The sequence below is a fragment of the Fistularia commersonii genome, chromosome 13 (genome assembly GCF_037954325.1).
Source record: "Fistularia commersonii isolate RoL2024-O1a breed Wild chromosome 13, RoL_Fcom_v1.0, whole genome shotgun sequence".
Classification (NCBI taxonomy): domain Eukaryota; kingdom Metazoa; phylum Chordata; class Actinopteri; order Syngnathiformes; family Fistulariidae; genus Fistularia; species Fistularia commersonii.
In genome coordinates, this window is record NC_141296.1 from 8,134,158 (window position 1) to 8,154,727 (window position 20,570).

The 20,570-nt window shown below is 40.7% G+C and overlaps 1 protein-coding gene across 6 annotated transcripts in view; it reads left to right on the forward strand.

Annotated features, from left to right (window-relative positions):
* The window catches only part of elf1 (E74-like ETS transcription factor 1), a 37,927-nt gene extending 20,298 nt beyond the window's left edge, over positions 1–17,629 (forward strand). For 2 of the 6 annotated variants that reach the window (XM_086157917.1, XM_086157916.1), the window contains exons 2-10: positions 961–1,060; positions 6,234–6,560; positions 10,065–10,239; positions 10,588–10,692; positions 10,973–11,134; positions 11,294–11,377; positions 13,482–13,674; positions 14,207–14,533; positions 16,056–17,629. In XM_086157917.1, the coding sequence (XP_086014043.1) occupies positions 6,489–6,560; positions 10,065–10,239; positions 10,588–10,692; positions 10,973–11,134; positions 11,294–11,377; positions 13,482–13,674; positions 14,207–14,533; positions 16,056–16,845 (1,908 nt within the window). In that variant the 5' untranslated portion in view covers positions 961–1,060; positions 6,234–6,488 and the 3' untranslated portion in view covers positions 16,846–17,629. The remainder of the gene's footprint in view (positions 1–960; positions 1,061–6,233; positions 6,561–10,064; positions 10,240–10,587; positions 10,693–10,972; positions 11,135–11,293; positions 11,378–13,481; positions 13,675–14,206; positions 14,534–16,055) is intronic. The other 4 variants (XM_086157918.1, XM_086157915.1, XM_086157920.1 and 1 more) reach the window with 3 other exon arrangements.
* The last annotated feature ends 2,941 nt before the right edge of the window (positions 17,630–20,570 follow it).

Sequence of the window (20,570 nt, forward strand, 5' to 3'; positions counted from 1 at the left end):
CAGCTTTCAAAGTGCAGTGTATCGGAGTGTGCGGATTCCTTTTTTTGTGAAACCGAACTGCAATTTCCTGTGTAGTTTTCACAATTTAAATTGTTCTCGCTACTTGTGGCAGCAATAAATGACATGTCAGATATTTGAAAAGGCAGTTGGGGGTTTAACAGATGGACTTCATTTAGTTTGAAATTGTTTTTCTTTAGTTTCAAATCCATTTATCACTTGAGTTTTAATTTATTTTGTTTTTATAATGATTTTGATTTGTCAGTATATATTTCCAACCATATTTGTCTCATAACTAGAAATAAGCAGCACCAGTGCCATTATTTTCCAGGGTGCCTTAACTTGCCTCATGTTCTGACACAAATGAACACAAAGTGACAGGAACTTTGTTATTTCTTCTGAGAATTTCTGTAAAACCAACTCGAGAGGCCGTGTTAGGGGTGTGTGTGTGTGTGTGTGTGTGTGTGTGTGTGTGTGTGTGTGTGTGTGTGTGTGTGTGTGTGTGTGTGTGTGTGTGTGTGTGTGTGTGTGTGTGTGTGTGTGTGGGGGTTAGTAATTCCGTCTGTGTTTGCACGCCTTGTGTCATCATTGCAGGGAAGAGATGTCTGCAAATGGCAGCTGCAGGGTCTGTCCTTTGCTAAAGAAATCAATTATGTAATATTGGTCTAATAGCTGACAGATAGGAAATGTTTTGTTATTTAGAGAATATTTGTTAACCTGTTGTTCGCACTCTACTGGAAGTTTTAATATTTTTCTTTTTGTGAATTTGTTTTGCATAGATGAGAGGTGTGTGCATAAAATATTGTATACAGTAACTAAACCCCATAGATTTCTTTCTTAGCACCTTGTGTAGTTATTATTCATCACCTGTTATTCTTTAAAATGCCAATAGAGCAACATCTTTGAAAGTATTGTGTTGTTAGAGGAGAGAGAAGTTGACAACTTTCCGCTCTTTCTTCACAGAAGAAAGAAAGAAAGAAGAAGAAAGTGTGGTTTAACAGACAGGAAGCAGCAAAAAACCCACTGCTTGGTGATGCTTTTCCTGTGAGCATAAAATTTGCAGGTCAGTTTGTGGGTGTTATTCTTAAAAAAAAAAGTAGTGTAAAAATGATTTTGCAAGTACTTCTGGCTTTTGTTATTTATTGAGAAGATCAGAGACCAAAATCCTGTAAACTCAGCTCTGAAAAGGGTATTTTAAAAGAGACTGCATGCCAAAAAGGAAAACCTCTCGCAAATATTTGAAAAATTTGAAGAAAATCCCCCAAAAGAACTGGAATTGAGGGAAAGGTCTAAACGTCATCCTCAAAATGCATTACCTTGTAGCACTTAAATTTGGAAGTATTTATAATTACTTTGCGGACTATTGAGGTGCCTTGCCCATCAGTAAGTTTGAACCAACAGCTGCTGTCACAGAAACGCAACAATTCTCAAGGCTGAGTGGAAAAGTTTAAGCTTTGCAGAAGATGAGATTACATTCCATTCTCCTCTTGAAGGCTGTGCTCGACTTGACATTTTTCCTTCAATCTTCATTTGGCCATGCCACAGGAGAGCAAAGCATGCCTCCAAGTGCAAGGCAGGCACAGTCAGTGCTAGTTTCCACACCGAATGCTCTTTATCTTCATTACTACTTCCTTGTGTTGTGTCGCTGCATGCTATTAATTTGTCTGCCTCTGTAACAATTGTTTCTATTTTACAACCACGCCAGGGCAGTTCTTGACAGCGCTCAAGAAAGTTTGAATCATTCTGCGTGGTGTGAGACTACAAGGAAAGGCATTTTCTGGTATATGTGATGGGATTTGTGATAGGATGTGGCATTAAGACCATTATCAACAGCCCATATAAACCTTTATTTTCTTAACCTCTAACTTCTGTGTGTGAATAGTTGTTTGCTTTGTATAAGTTGAAGTTTAGCTATGTATTGATTTACCAGCATTGTTATGTGGTTTGATAGCAGATGTGTGAAAGAAACTTTCAAAAGAAAACCACTGTGCAGAAATGACTATCAGGATCCTCTGATGTCCATTCTGAGTACCAGAGGGCCTTAAGAGTGGGCTGTAACCTCATATCACTGAGTCATTTCCTACACCGGAACCAAGCAGATCCTGCAAGAACAGGCCACTATACTTAAAACTATTCAACATAGCACTGGTAAAGCCAAGTATTTTACAGGGTTTTAATAAAGAGTTCATTTTTTCTCTTGAGTGTCATCTTGACAACCGAATCACTGCTTGTGTCACTTCTATAGCCTTGGCTGTTTCCAGTGGCTGTGCCTGGACTTTTGATTTATGTTGAATTTGTCAAAAGCAACATCTATGTCACCCCTACCTATATAAGATAGTCATTCTAAGCTCTAGCCATCACTATTTGCTGACACCAGCACCAGTCATCCCTCAGTCATGTGAAAGTTGAATCACATGCAACTCACTGCACTGTTGAAAATTTATCTGGCCCCTCACAAATCAGTATTTTTGTAACCTGAGCTGAAAATGGCTGATAAGTAAAGTTTGCTCTGGTGCCTTTCTTGCATCTTGCAATGTTTGCCTTTACCACATGCAGGGTGAGTCATTGCATAGTCATTCAATTGGCTTAAATTGCCTCCTTTCATGGTCAACAATGAGCTCAGCTGAAGAGACTAAAGCGGGGGATGTAGGGCCTTCTGGGAACGCTCCATTTGTTCATGAATCCTGACTCTAATTGGTTGTTATTGCGACTGGCAGTCACCAGGCTATTGGGGTGGAGTTGTTCAGTGTATGCTTCATGCTCCTCCTCTGTCTCCTCCACACTAAGACGTGACAACATAATAGACAGTCATACTTACCAGAAGGGAGGAGGTTAATAGAAAAAATCCCATCAACATCACAGTGTATGCTATATATTGTCACATCCCAGCTGCCCATAGTTTTTGCTTATTTATGAAACCGCTGATGGTTATTTCATGATAATCCAACAAAATGGTGATTGTTTCATATCACTCACACATGGCATAGCCGTAACATTAAATTCAATAGCCTTTAACTTCTGACCTATCCAGTTTAAATAGGTCATCTTGGGCTCATGGAAATCAATTATTAATATTTTCCTTACATATTACTGTTCTTCAGTTACCACTGATATTTTTTGTCCAAGTCAAGAAAGTGAGGATTCTTCACATCTCGCATAGGAAAAAAATATCAGAAACAAAGACGATAACTGAACACTTTTCGAAGAACAGACTATATTTCTTGTATTTGATTTTCTTTATTGAGAACTGATTAAAAAAAAAAAAAACAATCGTCACACGTGGAGATGCTGTTTAAAACTGCACTGGCAGCTTGCCATGTATAAAACATATCCACTGAGTTTTTTTTTTTTAAATATGGTTGTTAGTGAATACGCAGCACATTTTACCACAATACCTTGACATTGTGTCCTACATTTCCTCTGCTTTGCTTCATGCTTGCAACCTGTTTTGTAGCAAACCAAATGAAAAACAAAAGTACGGTTTCATGCCCAACATCAGACAAGACGCAAAAAATCCATGGCCAGCTGGTGAACATAGCAAAGCATGTTCAAGTCTGAAATTTCTGTCTGGAGTTAAGGGAAAAAAAAACAACCAAAATTGGTACATAAGTAACATCAGCTGGCTGGGCAAATCCCTAACTCCAAATTTGGAACATGTAAATACACAACTGTTCAGTAACACATTCAACAATTCGGTAATATGGTAAAATAACATTTTATTCGCATTGGTAAATTCAGAGGAAATTGTTGAAATCCTCCATCCAATGATGCTGTATCTTAACTATTTATCTCACTCTATGTCATCAGGAGTACAATCTTGGTTATCCTTCTAAATGTCTGCCTGTACAAGGACCCATACCAGAACTAGTTTTAGACAATATGTAGTCAGCAGGCTATTATGCATTGCTTAACATCCCAGCAAGACCCTGCCCTGCAGTTACAACCCAGTCCCGGGCTGTGACAAGCCAGCAGCTATCATGTGCTTTGGATAATGTTTAGGCTGTGTCTGGCTAATGGCTGCTGCTCTTGTATGCCTGTCTGCTGTTAGCACCACACCACGGGGCTATCCTGATCAGTGAAGGGCTGATAGGAGGGCTCTGAAAAATACTAATAGAAACACAGACATTGTAACATGGATTCAGTTAAAATTATAATCTGACATCCTGAGGGGAAAAAAAAAACTTATAAACAATGAGGGATATCTTGATTTTCACAGCTTTACTGCCATCTGATACCACATGTTGATTTGTTTGTCATTTACCCAAAGTACTCCCTGTGGACTCACTGACTGAAATTCCCTAAATAGCTGTCTGTGTACGTGCATAAATCTGACTAAAATGGCTTTTCAAAAAAGAGAAATGTTTTTTTCTGATACTCTGCCTGATTGTGTTGCGTCTTCTCAGATCTGTTACAACCCCTCCCTCACAATTCTTATTTATTTTTTGTTTTTGTTTTAGAGATGTTTTGTCTTTGAATTTCTACAGTCAATACTGTGTGCGCGTGTGTGTAAGCTTGTCACAGTCTGTTGTAAAGATGCCCAGCAGTGACACTGAAGAGGTCCAGACAGATGGTGGTACTGTCCAGGTCTGGCAGAGGTGGACATAATTGCTGCCGAGCACCACGCAGCCAGAAAGACTGACTGGAGTGTAACACTAGCTCTACTTCCTTTATCAGTGCTCCCAATGTGATACTTTTTGGACCTTTTGCCACATGTTACTATTCTGTTTGGATGTTGAGAGGAAAGCTGGATCTGGTCCCTGCACTTCACAAGCTCTACAGGAGCTCAGTATCTTCAAGTGAACCCTTGTTCTTTTACAATACATCGCTCAAATTAAAATTAGGCCGATAGCTTTGTCAGTCACAAAGGCAATTCACAGCAAATAAAGTCCACCCCGCAGCAGGGGGAAGAGCAGGGCGTGCTGCTGTCAGCCCTTTGGTCTCCAGGAAAGAACGAGGGTGGGTGTGTATAGCCTTGGGGTCCATTCATTCTTTAACCCCAAAACAGCTCCTCCCTTCCTTCAGCGCTGAAATCTGCCTTTGGATATCAGGTTGTTGGGACACACCCCGACACACACAAACTCACCATAAAACATCAGACCCCCGTGATCACAGTTACTCTCTGGGGCTCAGCAGTTCGGAGGTGTATACAGATGTGAGATCTCTTGTCTGTTTCATGGATTTTATTAAGCTCCTCGCATGATCATAGCATTGTGCATTTGAGCCTATGATGTGCTGAGAGGTGTCTCACTCTGGGGACGGAGACGGTTATGAAATGAGAGGCATTAGCGAGGTGTTAATGTTAAGGATTTAATTAAAGTGAACAGTGCACAAGGGCCTCCTCACTTTTTCATAAGCTGGTTTGCTCTTGTGCTTATGTTGCAGATGAGTCAGGTCTTCTACTTCACTTGTGTACAAAAACCACTGTGTGAAAAATCAATTAAGTTAAGGTAATATCAGTGCCATCAGCAAAATGAACTTTAAGTGTGAAATGCGAATTGTGTAGTAAAATGGTGCATCAGTGTTTTACTTTTATAAAGGATGCTAAAGGATTTCTGCTGCTGGTACAGTGATGTGTAGACCTGACTAGCTTGTTAAACGGATTAATAATACAATATATATTGTGTTATATACATATCTATATACTTTCACTAATACGTTTACTTGATATGCAATAACGTTTACTTGTTAATGCAATTTTCATAATCAAATAATCCAAGAGTTTATTCAGTCGTAGTTTCCATTAATCAATATTTAATCCTTCAGTTTGGATATAAATTGCTTTTGAGAAATAGCATGAAACATTGCTGTCTGAAAAGAAACAAGTAGCTTGGGTTACATATTTGCTTTGCATAATCACACCTGTTTGACAGAAAATATACGGCCTTACGCATTTTCATATATTAAATCTTTATAGCAAACTTGATGTAACATGTTTTTTGACAAGTCTCATCCCATTTTTTTAAGTTCTTTAAAGTTCATTTCAGCTTGAGGACAGTTAAAATTTAATCAGCTAGATGTCAGTGTTCAACTCTGATTTTAAGATGTCAAAAACAATGAGAAGTTTGGTGTTGTGAAGAATTGTTTGGATGTTGTATGTTCTGTAACTTTTGTGCATTGTAGTAAGCAATCAAAAATAACACATTAGCCTTGTGAACAGACTTCTCTCTGTACACTTATTGGTCCTCAGTGTCCCTAAGTGTCTTTCACTTCCTCACCTAACTCTTTTTCTATGCCAGGTGTAGATGCTCCAGGTGCAGCGGGACCCAGCCTCCGTGTCAAAGAGGGACGAGGCTGCTTCTACCGGGTCACACAGATCCTCTGACACAGTCTGTGGTCTCTCACTCCCGTTGGTAGCTACCCAGGTAGAGAACAAGGGCCATTTTGTGCAGTGAAATTCAGCTGCAGCCTCTGTGGGTTACTCTGTGAGGAGAAGGAGCCCGAGTTGCCATTGGGATATTCAGGCTGCTCCCAGGCTTCTCAACTCTGCTACCATGACAACTGCAGTACAACCCACTGAACTGGTTTTTGAATTTGCCAGTAACGGGATGGATGAAATCAACCAGGTATGCCTTACTCAGAATATATTATATTTTATTACTTTTGCATTCTAATTTTAGATAACTGTATTTTCATTGTGCGGAAATGCACTTTAGTCTCCATTTCTGTTCAGTCAAAACTGACCTTTGAGCCACTGTTTGCCCAACAGTCTTATACCAGACGTACTGTGGCTCACAGAATTTTTTTTTCCCCGATAAATGAATGTGAGTGAAACCTGGGAAAACAGTCTGGTTACTCGAGGCCTGTGATTGTTCACTAACAACATGTTGGAGAGGCAGCCAGGCCGTTGAGAGGAGGGAACAGAGGTGAGGTCTTGAAGAGTAGTGTGGGTTGATTGGAGTGTAGAAATGGAAAGTTTGAAAAACCTGTGGTGAGGTTAGGGTGCCAGGGAACGACTGGGTGGGGCTTAGCAATGAATGTGTTTATGGCACAAAGGTTACTTTGTGCCTATATACTATGTGAACCTCTGCCTTTGTGCCTTTTCAGGTTTGTAGTTTTCTCACCCCACACCCATGGCTGAATCCTGTTGAGCAGGCTTGGTTATAAGTGTGTGGATTTGTGCTGCTGTCAGTATGTGTGTATTTCGAAGGACATGGTGTCACTGGATCCCTGTGTTACACTTGTGCAGGCCTAACCTGACAGACCTGTTAGAAGATGGCTTAGAGTGAATGGGATAACTCAAATGAGTTCTTGCATTGTTCCAGTGCTTTAGTTTTGTTCCTTGCTGCACCCACTCTGTCTGCTTTGCATGCAGCATACCCGTATTTACAAAGACCTCGACCACCTTGCCATTTTGTTTGTGCTGGCTTTGCAAAGATTTATTTAGTAGTAGTAGTGGTAGTAGTTTAATCTCTACTAGCCTTGCTGCATTTTTAAAAATAAATAGGTAGCCAACTAAAGTGTTTCTGTAGAATGCTCCTGAGTTTTTTGGAATTTCCACATAATCATGTAGATATGATCAGATGTTGATGGAGCCAATTGCATTTGGAGCTTAAACAACCAATGCAATCTGTAAACTACTGGAAAAATATTAATAAAATGTCATTTGTCAAAAAAGGGTTCATTAAATGTCATACTGTTGGTGTCTGTTACAGCTTAACATCCGTAAGACATCGAAAGCAATCATAAATTTATTTACAACCGGATGTGCAGGTAAAGCAGAAGAGAGAGATATAAAGGGGAACATCTTGCACAAATGCGAATGCTCTTACTGACAGAATAGGGAACTTAGAAATGCAAATTGCTGCAACTCTTATTGATCTTGTTTCTGCACGATGAAAATGATCGAAGTTAGCAAAGAAGATGCAGTGGTTAAAACCTTAATGATGCTTAATATATTTGGCAGATTGTTACATGTAGGGTTTTTGTTCTCATGAGTGCCCAGATTTCTCGCTGCTCTACCCAATTTAATACGTTTGTCATAGTTGTTGACTAACATATTTCAATGTACGCTCTTTAAGCAATGAAATCAACATTAGTTTGAATTTGTTTCCAGAGAAAACAGAATAAAGTTAGCTTAAAAACAATGCCTGAGACTGAATTTTAGATGTCTTATGCTGTCAGCAAAGCTTGCGAGATTTTTCAGCATTTGAGGTTTGAGGAGTTGTTCAGGAGTGCATCAGATCAATTGTACAAGTGACTGACACGCATGCATACACACATGCATACACACACATAAAACTCTATCTGAAGGATAGATAAGGGGATTTGTTCGCTGCATTGTCACCCTATCTGATAATATGTCTACCAAAGACTCAATTTAGTGGGAAACATTCAACGTATGTCAGTGAGACACTGATAGCCTTTGTAGTCAAAGCAATATTCAGGGTTGTTAGTCCCACGAGGCCTCTCGATTTTACCCTGCACTGTTGTTTAGATGATTCAAGTTGTGCATTTTTGATCTTCCTAGCTATGATCTACAGTATGTGTCTCCAAGAACAGCAAGCATCCAGTGTATGTAATTAACATAAACGCAATCCTTAGGTAGCAACTGCTGTTTCCGTGGAGGAAGCCTTACAAAAACAATATGCTCAAGTGATGAGATGATCTTTTAGATTCCTGGTTAAAGTGTAGCTGAAGCGGGCTTGATGCCAAAGACGCCACTGCCCATGTTTCCCACTCACACAGCTCAGGGCTCAGACACCTGGTATGTCCTAGAGGTCCAAACCAACAATGGACACTTGTGCAAAGAGACTGATAAGTCTTTGTTCATGTTTGCAATACTACTACATTTCTTTACCATTCCCGGTTTCAATCAGGTTGTGATTGTAAGCATGTGCTGTGAATTTTCTTGTTTTGTAGGCAGTTATTTTGAAAATGTAATGCATGATACACAAGTTCATATTAATAGAGGCGAAAGGCCAAGGCATTATATTTGTATCATTTTCTCTATTATTTCTGCTGAGCAATGTTTTTTGTGTAACATGACAATTACTGGCAATATTGCTAATTTTCCTCTGTGCCTGTTTGTTGCTGTTTTTAACAGTAGCTATAGTACAAATTTTATTGTATTTGACATTTTTTTTTATTTTATGTTTATATGTTGGGATGTAATTTAGGTTTGAACTCACATCAAATCTAGAAATATTCTTTTACTACTGCCTTAATTTGATCCAAGCCTGATGTTCCCAGGTCTAGGGTACAGTTTTTAAGTGAGTATATTTTAAGTGTAGTCTGCTGCCATCTCCTGGTACTCATTTACCCTGTATAACAAACCCCTTGTGACCTATTAACCTGGGAACTAATATTGAAGTATAAGGGTGCAAGTTCAAATCTGTTTCACCCTCCATCAGTCACTTTGACTGTCTATGCATACGTTTTTTGTCCTAATACCTTTGCGTACATTAAGTTGCCCGCTGAGGTTTCATGCTGATGCTATGTTCTCCACATGGTTGAAATCATTCAACAACAAAGAAAAACAAAAAGAGCATGTAAGTTAGCAATATTCAGGGAAACATAAGACTGACTCTTTCCAACGTGTCCATGCCTCCACCCTCTGATACGAACCCAAATTGAACATTAAACATAGTCTGTGTTTGAGGAGCTTGCGGGTATGTAAAGCTTCTCTCAAGTTCTCAAGTGGTTTGGCTCTAACTGATAATTCTGTCTTCTCCATCCCACCTGGAATGAGATGTAACAAGTCCCTGAGTGATACAAGCAAACAGTGAAGAGGTTTCTCGCTAGCAATTCATTATTATTGAACTTCCCAGACTGGAATCATTGTCTCCGTATAATTTGGCCAAATCTGAGAACGCTATCCATACTTCAGTGGATCCGAGGAAAACTCCAACACAAAAGAAATTATTTGTACTTAACTCTGTGCAACCTTCACATTTGCTGAAATAGCATCTATGTCTACAATTATTTTATTAGGCTATTAATAGGCAGACCAATATCTTTTCAATCTTCACGTTAATTTGTTTATTTCTCAATGGGAATGGTGCATATTCTATGCGGTTGTCTTCTGGCGTACTCTCAGTGCATCAAACATTTTTCCTTTCTTTGAACAGCTGGATGACCCGTCAGTATTCCCTGCAGTGATTGTCGAGCAGGTCCCTGCAACAGACCTGCTGCAGGTGTATTCAGGTCTGGAATCTGATGAGGTGACCAATGGCATCATGGTGGACAGTACCCTTCATGTTGTGGAAGCACCTTCAATCTTGGCTCGAGGGGTGGTCCTTTCAGGTTACAATCTTGTTTTTATTTATAATTCAATTTATATATTTCCATTATATTCATAGTACCTAGTTTTAATCGATGCACATCAGATCATTGGAATCCTGTATTCACAGGCATATCATTCAATTCAGGCAAAATTTCCATTGTCAAATTAATTGCCAACTGACATGACCTTCTGACACGATCAAAGGAAATATCCATTCATTCATTCACTTAAAAATCTTTTTAAATAAGTGATATCTATTCAGAACATTTGTTGGTCTTTTATTCTAGCCTGTATTTCTACCAAAATACAAAAATACTTTAACCATGTGTTATGAAATGGTGATAACTTTTTGTCCGTCTCTTTGATAGAAACAGCAGTTTCCGGTGCAGAAGACAGCATGGAGACAAATGAAGCGGCAGCAGCTCTTCTTAACATGGAGTCACCGAACAATATATTGGATGAAAAGCGTATGCGTACGTCAATGCTGTTTCTGTTTCAATAATGATACAGTGCTGAAAATATTGAAGAGAAGTAGATACACATACCCTTTTGTGGTAAATAGTTATGTTTTTATTTAGGTTGTATGTTTTTTTTTATTTATATGGCAGCTATCTCTTGAAAGATGACCAAATAGCAAACTCTGACATGCAATGAAGTGAACTGGAAATGTTGCAGTAACATGTTTTAGAAACCCCAGAAATGTTTCACAAGACACATCTCTTCTGATTTGCCATTTCTTTGGCTTGTGTTTAGTTCATACCTACGGCACTCTGCTGGAGTCAGACTTGACTTATGCCCCTCTGAGGCCTGACCAGATAGAAAATGGTGCCCTTGACTTGTCACTAGATGAGGACACATCATCCATGGATGAGATTCCTCCCAAATGTCTCTTAAAACCACAGAAGAAAAATAAAGGTGAGAGTTTTGTTATCCATTTTTTTTTTTTATCCTAGATCACATAAATGAAATGTTCTAGTAAATTCAAACCATAGTCAGTGTTTGAATCGTCCCACTGTATCATTAAACCTTGTTGTCCATTATTGTCTACACATTGTCTCTTAATTAAAATCTCAGTGCGAAAGCCAAGGACAGTGCGATCCTGTTCACCCATAACTACCCCTAACCTGCCGTTGAAGAAGAAGAGCAAAGAGGGCAAAGGTAAGCCTAACAAAGTATATTCTGTATTGGGGCGGCCTTAGTTCAAGGAGAATCCCAGTTTGATTCTGACAGGTGACCTCTCTGTGTGGAGTTTGCATATTCTCCCCCTGTCTGCATGGGTTTCTTCCAGGTTCTCTGGTTTTCTGCCATCGGCCAAAAACACACAGCAGGGTAATTGGAGAAGATAAATTGGCCAGCTCTTTGGTAGCAGGGTCCCGGGGGTGGATGAGGTCCGCCCTGCGTTCCTCAAGGCTCTGGATGCTGTAGGGCTGTCCTGGCTGACACATCTCTGCTGCATTGCGTGGATGTCGGGGACAGTGCCGCTGGACTGGCAGACTGGGGTGGTGATTCCCCTTTTTAAGAAAAGGGGAATCAGAGGGTGTGCTCCAGCTATAAGGGGATCACACTCCTCAGCCTCCCTGGTAAGGTCTATTCAGCGGTGCTGGAGAAGAGGGTCTGCCGGGTCGTTGAACCTTGGACCCAGGAGGAGCAGTGTGGTTTTCATCCAGGTCGTGGAACAGTGGACCAGCTCTATACCCTTGACAGGGTCCTTTAGGGGGCATGGGAGTTTTGTATGTGCGTTTTGTGGATCTGGAGAAGGCATTCGACCATGTCCTGCGGGCAACCCTGTGAGGGTTGCTCCGGGAGTGTGAGGTACCAAACCCTGTCATACGGGCTGTTCGGTTTCTGTATGATTGTGTCAGAGCTTGGTCCAAATTGCCGGCCGTAAGTCAGACCCATTTCCTGTGAGAGTTGGACTCCGCCAGGGCTGCCCTTTGTCATTGATTCTGTTCATAACTTTCATGGACAGAATTTCTAGGCGCAGCCAGGGTGTCGAGGGGATCCGGTTTGGTGGTCACAGGATCGAGTCTCTGATTTTTGCAGATGATGTGGTTCTGTTGGCTTCATCAGGCCATGATCTCCAGCTTTCACTGGAGCGGTTCACAGCCGAGTGTGAAGAGGCCGGGATGAGGGTCAGCAACTCCAAATCTGAGACCATGGTGCTCAACCGGAAACGGGTGGAATGCTCATTTCGGGTCAGGGAAGAGGTCCTGCCCCTAGTGGAGTTCAAGTATCTTTGGGTCTTGTTCACGAGTGAGAGAAGGATGGAGCGGGAGATCAACAGGTGGGTCAGTGTGGCGTCTGCAGTGATGCGGACTCTGTACTTGTGATGAAGAGGGAGCTGAGCCAGAAGGACAAGATCGTGGACACAAGTGCAAAATGAGCTTTCTCCACAGGTTGGCTGGACTCTCCATTAGAGATACGGTGAGAAGTTTGGTCATCTGGGAGATCCTCAGAGTAGAGCCACTGCTCCTCCCCAGAGAGAGGAGTCAGATGAGGTGGCTTGGGCATCTGGTCAGGATGCCTCCTGGACTCCTCCTGGGGGAGGTATTCTGGGCATGTCCATCTGGGAGGAGACCATGGGGAAGACCCAGGACATGCTGGAGAGACTATTTCTCCAGGCTGGCCTGGGAACGCCTCGGGGTCCCCCCAGACGAGCTGGACCATGTGGCGGGGGAGAGGGAGGTCTGGGCCTCACTGCTCCAGCTGCTCCCCCTGCAACCTGACTCCGGGGAAGATGGATGGATGGATAAATTGGCCAGGCGTGTGAATGACAAAGTCAATGGTTGTCTTTCTGTATATGTGGCCCTGTGATTGACTGGTGACCAGCCCTGGATGTACCCTGCCTCTTGCCTGATGATAGATGGGATAGGCTGCAGCACTATCCAACCCTGACAGCAGAATAAATGGCATTGATAATGAATGAATGAATGAATGAATGAATGAATGAATGAATGAGTGAATGATTTAGAACAGATCAAGGTACCTCCTGTTGTGTGTACTTTGTCTCCCACTGTGGAGTATCCAAAGACCAGTCACCAACCCCCACAGTCTGGCAGGGCTTGATTTGGATGAATTAATAATTTGCATTGTAAAACAGTTTTATACCTTTAATGTTTTGGAGTTTTATTCAGTGGAACACAATACCACAATGATGCTCGGTAATATGAGGGAAACTGTGAAGAATTTGTAAATCTATATTTTCAAATATTTTCCAATAAGTCTTGAGATTATAAACTTGATGTCATTCCCCCATTGACAGGAAACACCATCTACTTATGGGAATTCCTCCTGGCTTTACTGCAGGATAAAAATACCTGTCCTAAGTATATCAAGTGGACTCAACGGGAAAAAGGCATATTTAAGCTGGTGGACTCCAAAGCTGTATCAAAGCTTTGGGGCAAACACAAGAACAAGCCTGACATGAACTATGAGACAATGGGCAGAGCTCTCAGGTGAGGAACAACATTGTTTTCATTCATAGAACGCACGCCAGATCAAGGCAAATTAGCTCCTATACAGCTATTATGGGCTTGACAAAGTACAAAAGATAAATAACAAAATAATTGAAGCAAACAAGTAGCTCCACGTCATTTAGCAAGGATGATAGTGTAGTTAGAATTATCTCAAGGCTGATTCTAGAGACACAGCAGAGACTACGAGGACTCCTTTGGATGTGCTAGATAATCAAATTGTTTGGTAACAAGAGGTATCAAATATTATTAACCGAGGGTGCCTGTTTTTATTTTCTTTAAAGTGTTAATTAATCTCCTGAACACTTCCCTCTGGTTAAGCTGTTTGGCTTTAGAACTGTGAAGGTTGTGTATTGTTCAGGGCAGACCTCATTTGCAAAGTTTTGAGGAAGTCATAAATGTTAGTTCAAATACAGTGCAGTTTGCAGTCAAGTTCTCTCTTTATTTAATCTTAACATACTCCTGTAGCTGCTGTCTTTTTATTCAACACTACAATGTCAACTTTCTTTACAAGGTACTATTATCAAAGAGGAATTCTGGCCAAAGTGGAGGGGCAGCGGCTTGTATACCAGTTCAAGGAGATGCCACCTGATTTGGTGGTGATCGAGGATGAAGACACGGGGTCTGAGGGTAACAATGCCTATGGGAACCAAAGGTCTACAAATGGGCGGTCAGGATCTAAAGGGCACGGAAGGAACCCCAGTCAGGTCTCCATGAAACAAATGAAAACAGAACCAATGGATGAAAGCCTGTATCAGGAACATGATGGCAGACAGCACCACCTTCATGTTTTGCAGAACAACCAAGTTGCAGCTGTTCAAGATTCAACCCAAGCAATGAGGTATGAGGACAGCAAGAGAAATGCTTTTATATTTTGTGTCATTGTTAAATAAGTGCCCATTATTGCTTGCTCACTCAGCCTGAATCCATTCTGAATCTGAAAGATTGTTATTCTTTCACATAGTTGTAAAGTCTCCCTGAAAACTCTCCAAAATGAGGTTATAACTCATTTCAATTGAACTAATTTGATAAATGAAAAGAGCAATGGACACAGTGGTTGTACGTAAAGCAATACTAGGTGACTGAAGGAAACAACTTACTGGAGTAAAAAACATCACCAAAAAAGGCAACAGAATGGAAAATAAATAGCATCTGTTTGGCACCTGGAACCCCAAACTGTGCCATTTTCTTCTTGAACCTATATTCATCATTCCTTATTATACACAGAAAACCTCCCTCACAAACAGTATGCTATTACAAACATCACTCTGCCATTTGAATCATACATAATGAGACTTATCCCTTAATGAGAATCACTACACAGGATGTAGTTCAACAGGTCAGCGTGAGAAGCACATAAAAGGCCTCCTAGATAGTAAGTCTGTTTTCATCAAAAACACTGTAATAGAATTAAGAAATGATCTGTATGTCATTTGGCACACAGCAAATCTTAATACTCAGTGTGATTCTAAAGAGAGTCCCTGACAAATGAATCATATTCTCCAGACCAAACGTGAGACATACTCGTTTGGTACACCACATCAGTTGTTTTTTCTCTTCAGTTTCTCAATGAAAATGGGATGCTAAACTTAGATTGGTTGTCGGTATTACTGAAATAGTCTTAGTAGGTCTTTTTGCATTGGTTTCAACAGATGAAAATATTACAAAGCATTTATATCTGCTCAGAGGTTCATGATGATGTAAGTGTTTTTTTAAGTTTACGTCTGGTTTCCTCCCAAGCATACATTGATAGAAACATATTTGAATATATGTCTTACTCATTATATACATGCACAAAATATATGATTGATCAATTCATGCTAGAGAACTGAATTAACACTAATTGCTATGTATGGTCAATGTCATTATATCCTAAGTTACCCAACCTAACTAGTATCCCAAGTATTACATGCAAAAGTTTTATGTGCTGATGAAGTCACTGTATAACGCAATCAAATAAGATGTACGTGCAGAAAATTTTATTTATTTGTTTTATTTGTTTGTTTGTTTTCCAAGTGCACAGTGGTGTCTATGCCTGAGCGGGTTCTTGGCTCTGCTGTCTGTATCTGAGCGCAAGTAGTTAAACATTGTCTGCAGCTGGGAAACAAGGAGAATAATGATTTCAGCTGCACGGCTGACAGTGCTGTTTGTTATATTAATAAGAACCTTAATATTGCTGTTTGGCATCACAGCTGTTCAATGGTTAAATGATTATATGATTCAATCAAAAATAATCCAAGTCAATTTTTGTTAAAATAGAAATTGAATATCCAACGGCTTGAGCTCAGTCATAGAAACTGAAAAAGCACAGGAAAAAGTTGCGGTTATATGTGGTCCAAGTCACTCTGTTTTTACCTTTTCAGAACCATCAGTGCATCTGCATCCCTTCCCATGGTCCTGACATCTTCTGGCTCTCTTCAGCCTGTGCCACTCCCCACTGTTCTGAGTAGTGGGGATTCCAGCAACTCACCCACCTCGCGAGTTATTCTCCATACCATGCCCACCAACACTGCAGGAAGTAAGGATGTGGTTGCAATCCATACAGCCTCTGTAGCAGGTGGAGCAAACAGCCTTCAGGATGGTCTCCCTCAGCAGCTCCTGGTCACCAGTCTCAGCTCCTCCACTCTCCCCTCTGCCACATCTTCCAGCGTTTCCCCTCCGGGAGTCATTAATACCACTTCTTCAAACATCAACAGTCTCCCCCGCCTGGTCACAATCAACACAACCTGTGGGCAGACCATGGTAGCACAGCAGCCTGGCTCTGTAATAGCCACTGTGCTTAAATCCAGCGACTTCCCTGGGCTGCAAGTCAAGGAGGAAATGCTGGACGGTGGCTATTTCCAGTCAATGGTGAACAGTGATCCATCACTCTTGGCAAATACATTTGTGAAGGAAGAGATGTTGGTAGGTGAAGCGGAGTTGCAGTACAGGACTGTGATCATTGATACCAGTCAAAGTCAGGGCCAGGAGCCTGACAATGAAACTATAATTAATGGACATAGTGAGGGCCTGACCCCTGTGGAGGAGCTGGAAGTACGTGGGGAGATGTCACTGCAACCTGAGCAGGGAATCAAGCGCCTGCAAGAGCTACCACTCTCTGTCCAACTACCTGCAGACTTTATCCAGATGAAGGCAGAGCCTCAAGAGGCCTAGGACAGAATGACTCTTTGTCACAACCACCTTCAACCAAAACCGGAATTTGAATCTATGTTGACCGCAGATTTGAGATTTTGCTTTACCACTGTGATCTGATCAAAGATCAGAGCCAGGGATTTTGTCGTGTAGCTCATAAAGGTTGTTCAGTTCAGCCTCAGGATTTAATTGTTTACTCTTATATTTCATGACGATGTGCCTAATTTAAAAAGAAGAAAATAAAAGAAATCAAGGGAGTGTTTAATATTTTTAAATAACATTTCAGAGTTTCAGCTATCCCACAGGAACCCTTACATTACGAAAAAAGATTCACACGAATATGCATGCATACAGAACTTCTTCCCCTCCAGGAGAACAGGCATTGTATAAACCAGGGATCCTAATGTACCATGTGCCAGTTTGTCATTTGCACACCATACATTGGACTTGTATTTCTCAAGGGGCTTTTGTTTTGTATTCAAGAACGCAACAAACCGTAACAGGGGATCTAATGTGAAATGGTGCGATGACATGACTTGTGAGGACATGCAGAAAGAGTACATTTTCAAAACCCCTCGCTGTTTCCTGTTCTCATGGATACATGATGGATTCTGTATGATAGTGTCAGATTCAGAGAATAAAACACATCTCAGTTTGATTGAAGAGTGCCTTACAAGAAGTTTCAACAACTTTATACTCTCCTTTGTAAATGCCATAACAACGGACCAATGGGTATTCTGACTTTCAGACTTTAAGAACTTGTTGTTGATTTATTTTCACAGTAAAGATAACGGTATACACATCACTTCTACAGCCTCTGGCCTTAAAACTCTTGTGTTACTCTGGAAATGGGCATTTTCTGTAGACCATGAACAGTCACCATCAAAAGTGTGGCTGTGGCTACAGACCAAGGCACAGCAAATTGGGAGGCATTTATAGAAAGAGACTATACGAGACAAAACAGATTTTAACAGCCTCTGACACAGAAGTGTGTATCTCACAAAGGTTTAAATCCCGTTTATATGAAATGGAATATGTACAGTATGGATCTCCCTTTTGCTCTTACCCTCTTTTCTCTCTCTGGCTATCTCAGTTTCTCTCCACAAACACATTCCTACACTCTCAAACTCGCGCTCTGTGTTTTTGTGTGTGTGTGCGTGTGCGTGTGTGTGTAGTCTCTCCTGCTTTCTCTTCTCATACCTTCACTTTCCCTCTACACACACACAAAAACATGTATACATGTATTTGTGTATATATGTATATATGTATACATACACACACACACACACACACACAGACATGTATATGTATGTGAATATATATATATATATATATATATTTATATATATATATGTGTGTGTGTGTGTGTATGTATGTATATGTTTGTGAAATGTAATTTTATGGCCATAGCAAATTTATTTATTTTGTGAATTTCTAAATTCTATATAATATAGGCACATTTTATTATATTTTCATGTGTAGACATGAGGGACTATACAAAGAACATGAGTGTTAATATCAAAAAGCTTAAATGTTATTTTTAAGGGCAGTTTTTCAATTGTGCAGCCTTTCATATAATCCGTCAGCTTTAGTTTTTTTTTGTTTTTGTTTTTTATTAGTCAAAGGCTCAAATGGTGAGAGCTTTCTCTTATATCCTATTGTAGATATCTTCGGGCGTGTTTGTTATGAACACACAAATTATGTTCGTTGGTTCCTCCTTTTCAGCAGACATACTGTACCTCTTTAACATTTTTTAGCTGTCAGGGCAATACTTCAAATATTTGATGATCTGTGCACTTGGTAGGCCTGAAGAAAAGTAGCAAATGTATTAATCAATAAATCTATTTTCCTTGGTTATTTGGTACACAAATGTATAAGTGCTGCTTCAAGGTTCCCTCTCCTCTCCACTCTTGGTCCTGTACTTGGGTCATTCAAATCTGTGCCTTCTCTATTTGCTGTTCCGACACGTTGAGGACCTCTCGGGCCAGCTATTCGATTGGTCCCGTGGCCCGGCCGAGGATGAAGCCACGCAGACCCGTAGTGGTACCAAATCTGCCTGTGTTTTTCTTTAGAGTGTACCTGCAGACATACTGACTTTTATCTACACTCGCATTCAAGGACAGTAGTTAAACACTGCTTTACAACCCTGTATCTGTAAAGTGGTTTGGGGTCTGCAAAGGCACTCTGAATGTATACATACGTTTCTGTCTATGCACACATTTTGACAATCAATAATTACACTGGGTATATTTTGAAAAATCTGGAAGTCTTATTGCTTTTTTGCTTTGTATTTGTCTTTGATTCTACCCAGTCTCCTGCTTAAAGTTCAGTGTACGATGTTGAGGTCTGTCTACTGTTTATTCAATGTGGCATCTTTATGACTTGGATTGTGAATGGCCTCCTATATGCTGAATATAGAATTGAGTTTTGATAAAATCAACCAAAACTATAAAAACTTTTACAGATTAAAGGAATAATATTTCTTCCTTGAATATCTTTTTGTTTGTTGCACTACTGCAGACAAATCATTTATTTTATTTTATAAATTATGAGACAAGGAGAATGGATGGATGTCTCAAGATATATTTGCAAATGAAATTCAGTTTTGAAACTAATGGCTCATAATGGGTTGAAAGAGAAATTGAATTTCTGTTCCCCAGATAACTGAAGTTTTTTCGCCTTAAAATTCAAAGTGATATTTGCTGGGCTGTTATCAGCTTCAGGGGACTACATCCACATGGCATTTGAAGAAAGGAAACAGCTACTGTTGGAAGCTGGATTGGAACCATTACCATATGCAGAGACTGATTGGACTGTATTTAAGAGCACTGCTTCTCTGGTTGCTGTGGGTGGATGAATACATTAGCATGTGACATGCCCAGAGCTGAAGACACTCGAGCCTGTCACCACAACCGCAGAGTGAAACTGACTTACACTAATTCTGTTAGAGCATGTGTAATGTTGGTGTGTGTGTCTGAATGTGTGTGTGTGTGGTCAGGGTGCTTGTGTGTGGGTACTGAGGGAGCTGTCTGGCAGAAGGGCATGCATGCTGTGCCTGGCTCCACCTACACACACACACACACACACACACGCATACACACAGCTGTGAACTAAACAATCCAAACTTGCCATTGAGTTCACCGTGCATGCATGCATGCATGTACGCGTGCGTGCACACACACGCACACATAAACAGAGGTTCAATGATGGTCACAACTGCAACCTCTTTCACTCCAGCATGACCCCATCTGCCTTTTACAAATGGCAAAAAACACCACATGAGTTACACACATTCATTAACGAACAACCCACCATTACATCCAGACACTTTGCTTCACTGTTCAGTGGTTTATCGATTGCCTGCCAAATGGTAAGCGGCGGTTGTTATGGATAACTAAAATAACGAAAGGCCACTAACAGCCATTATATCTGAGCTATTTCTTTAGTTAATGAGTCAGAAACCCTGAAGATGGAGCAGGAGCCAGGTCCTGGGAGAGGAGGACTATTTCTGTGTCGCCTGCAGCCACTGACACAGCGCGAGTGTTTACTGCTGTGCCATGCTGCCTCTCACAGCGGGAACAGTTGAAGGATGATGGCTGACATTATTGTGCCTCTAGCCTGTAGCAGGAACAGTACAGGGAGAGCTTATTTAACCATCAGGTCACAAGACTAACTACAACATTAAAAAGAAAAGAGGGTAACTGCAGTGCTCCAGCCACCGCAGCTGTATATTATTTTGAACTGAC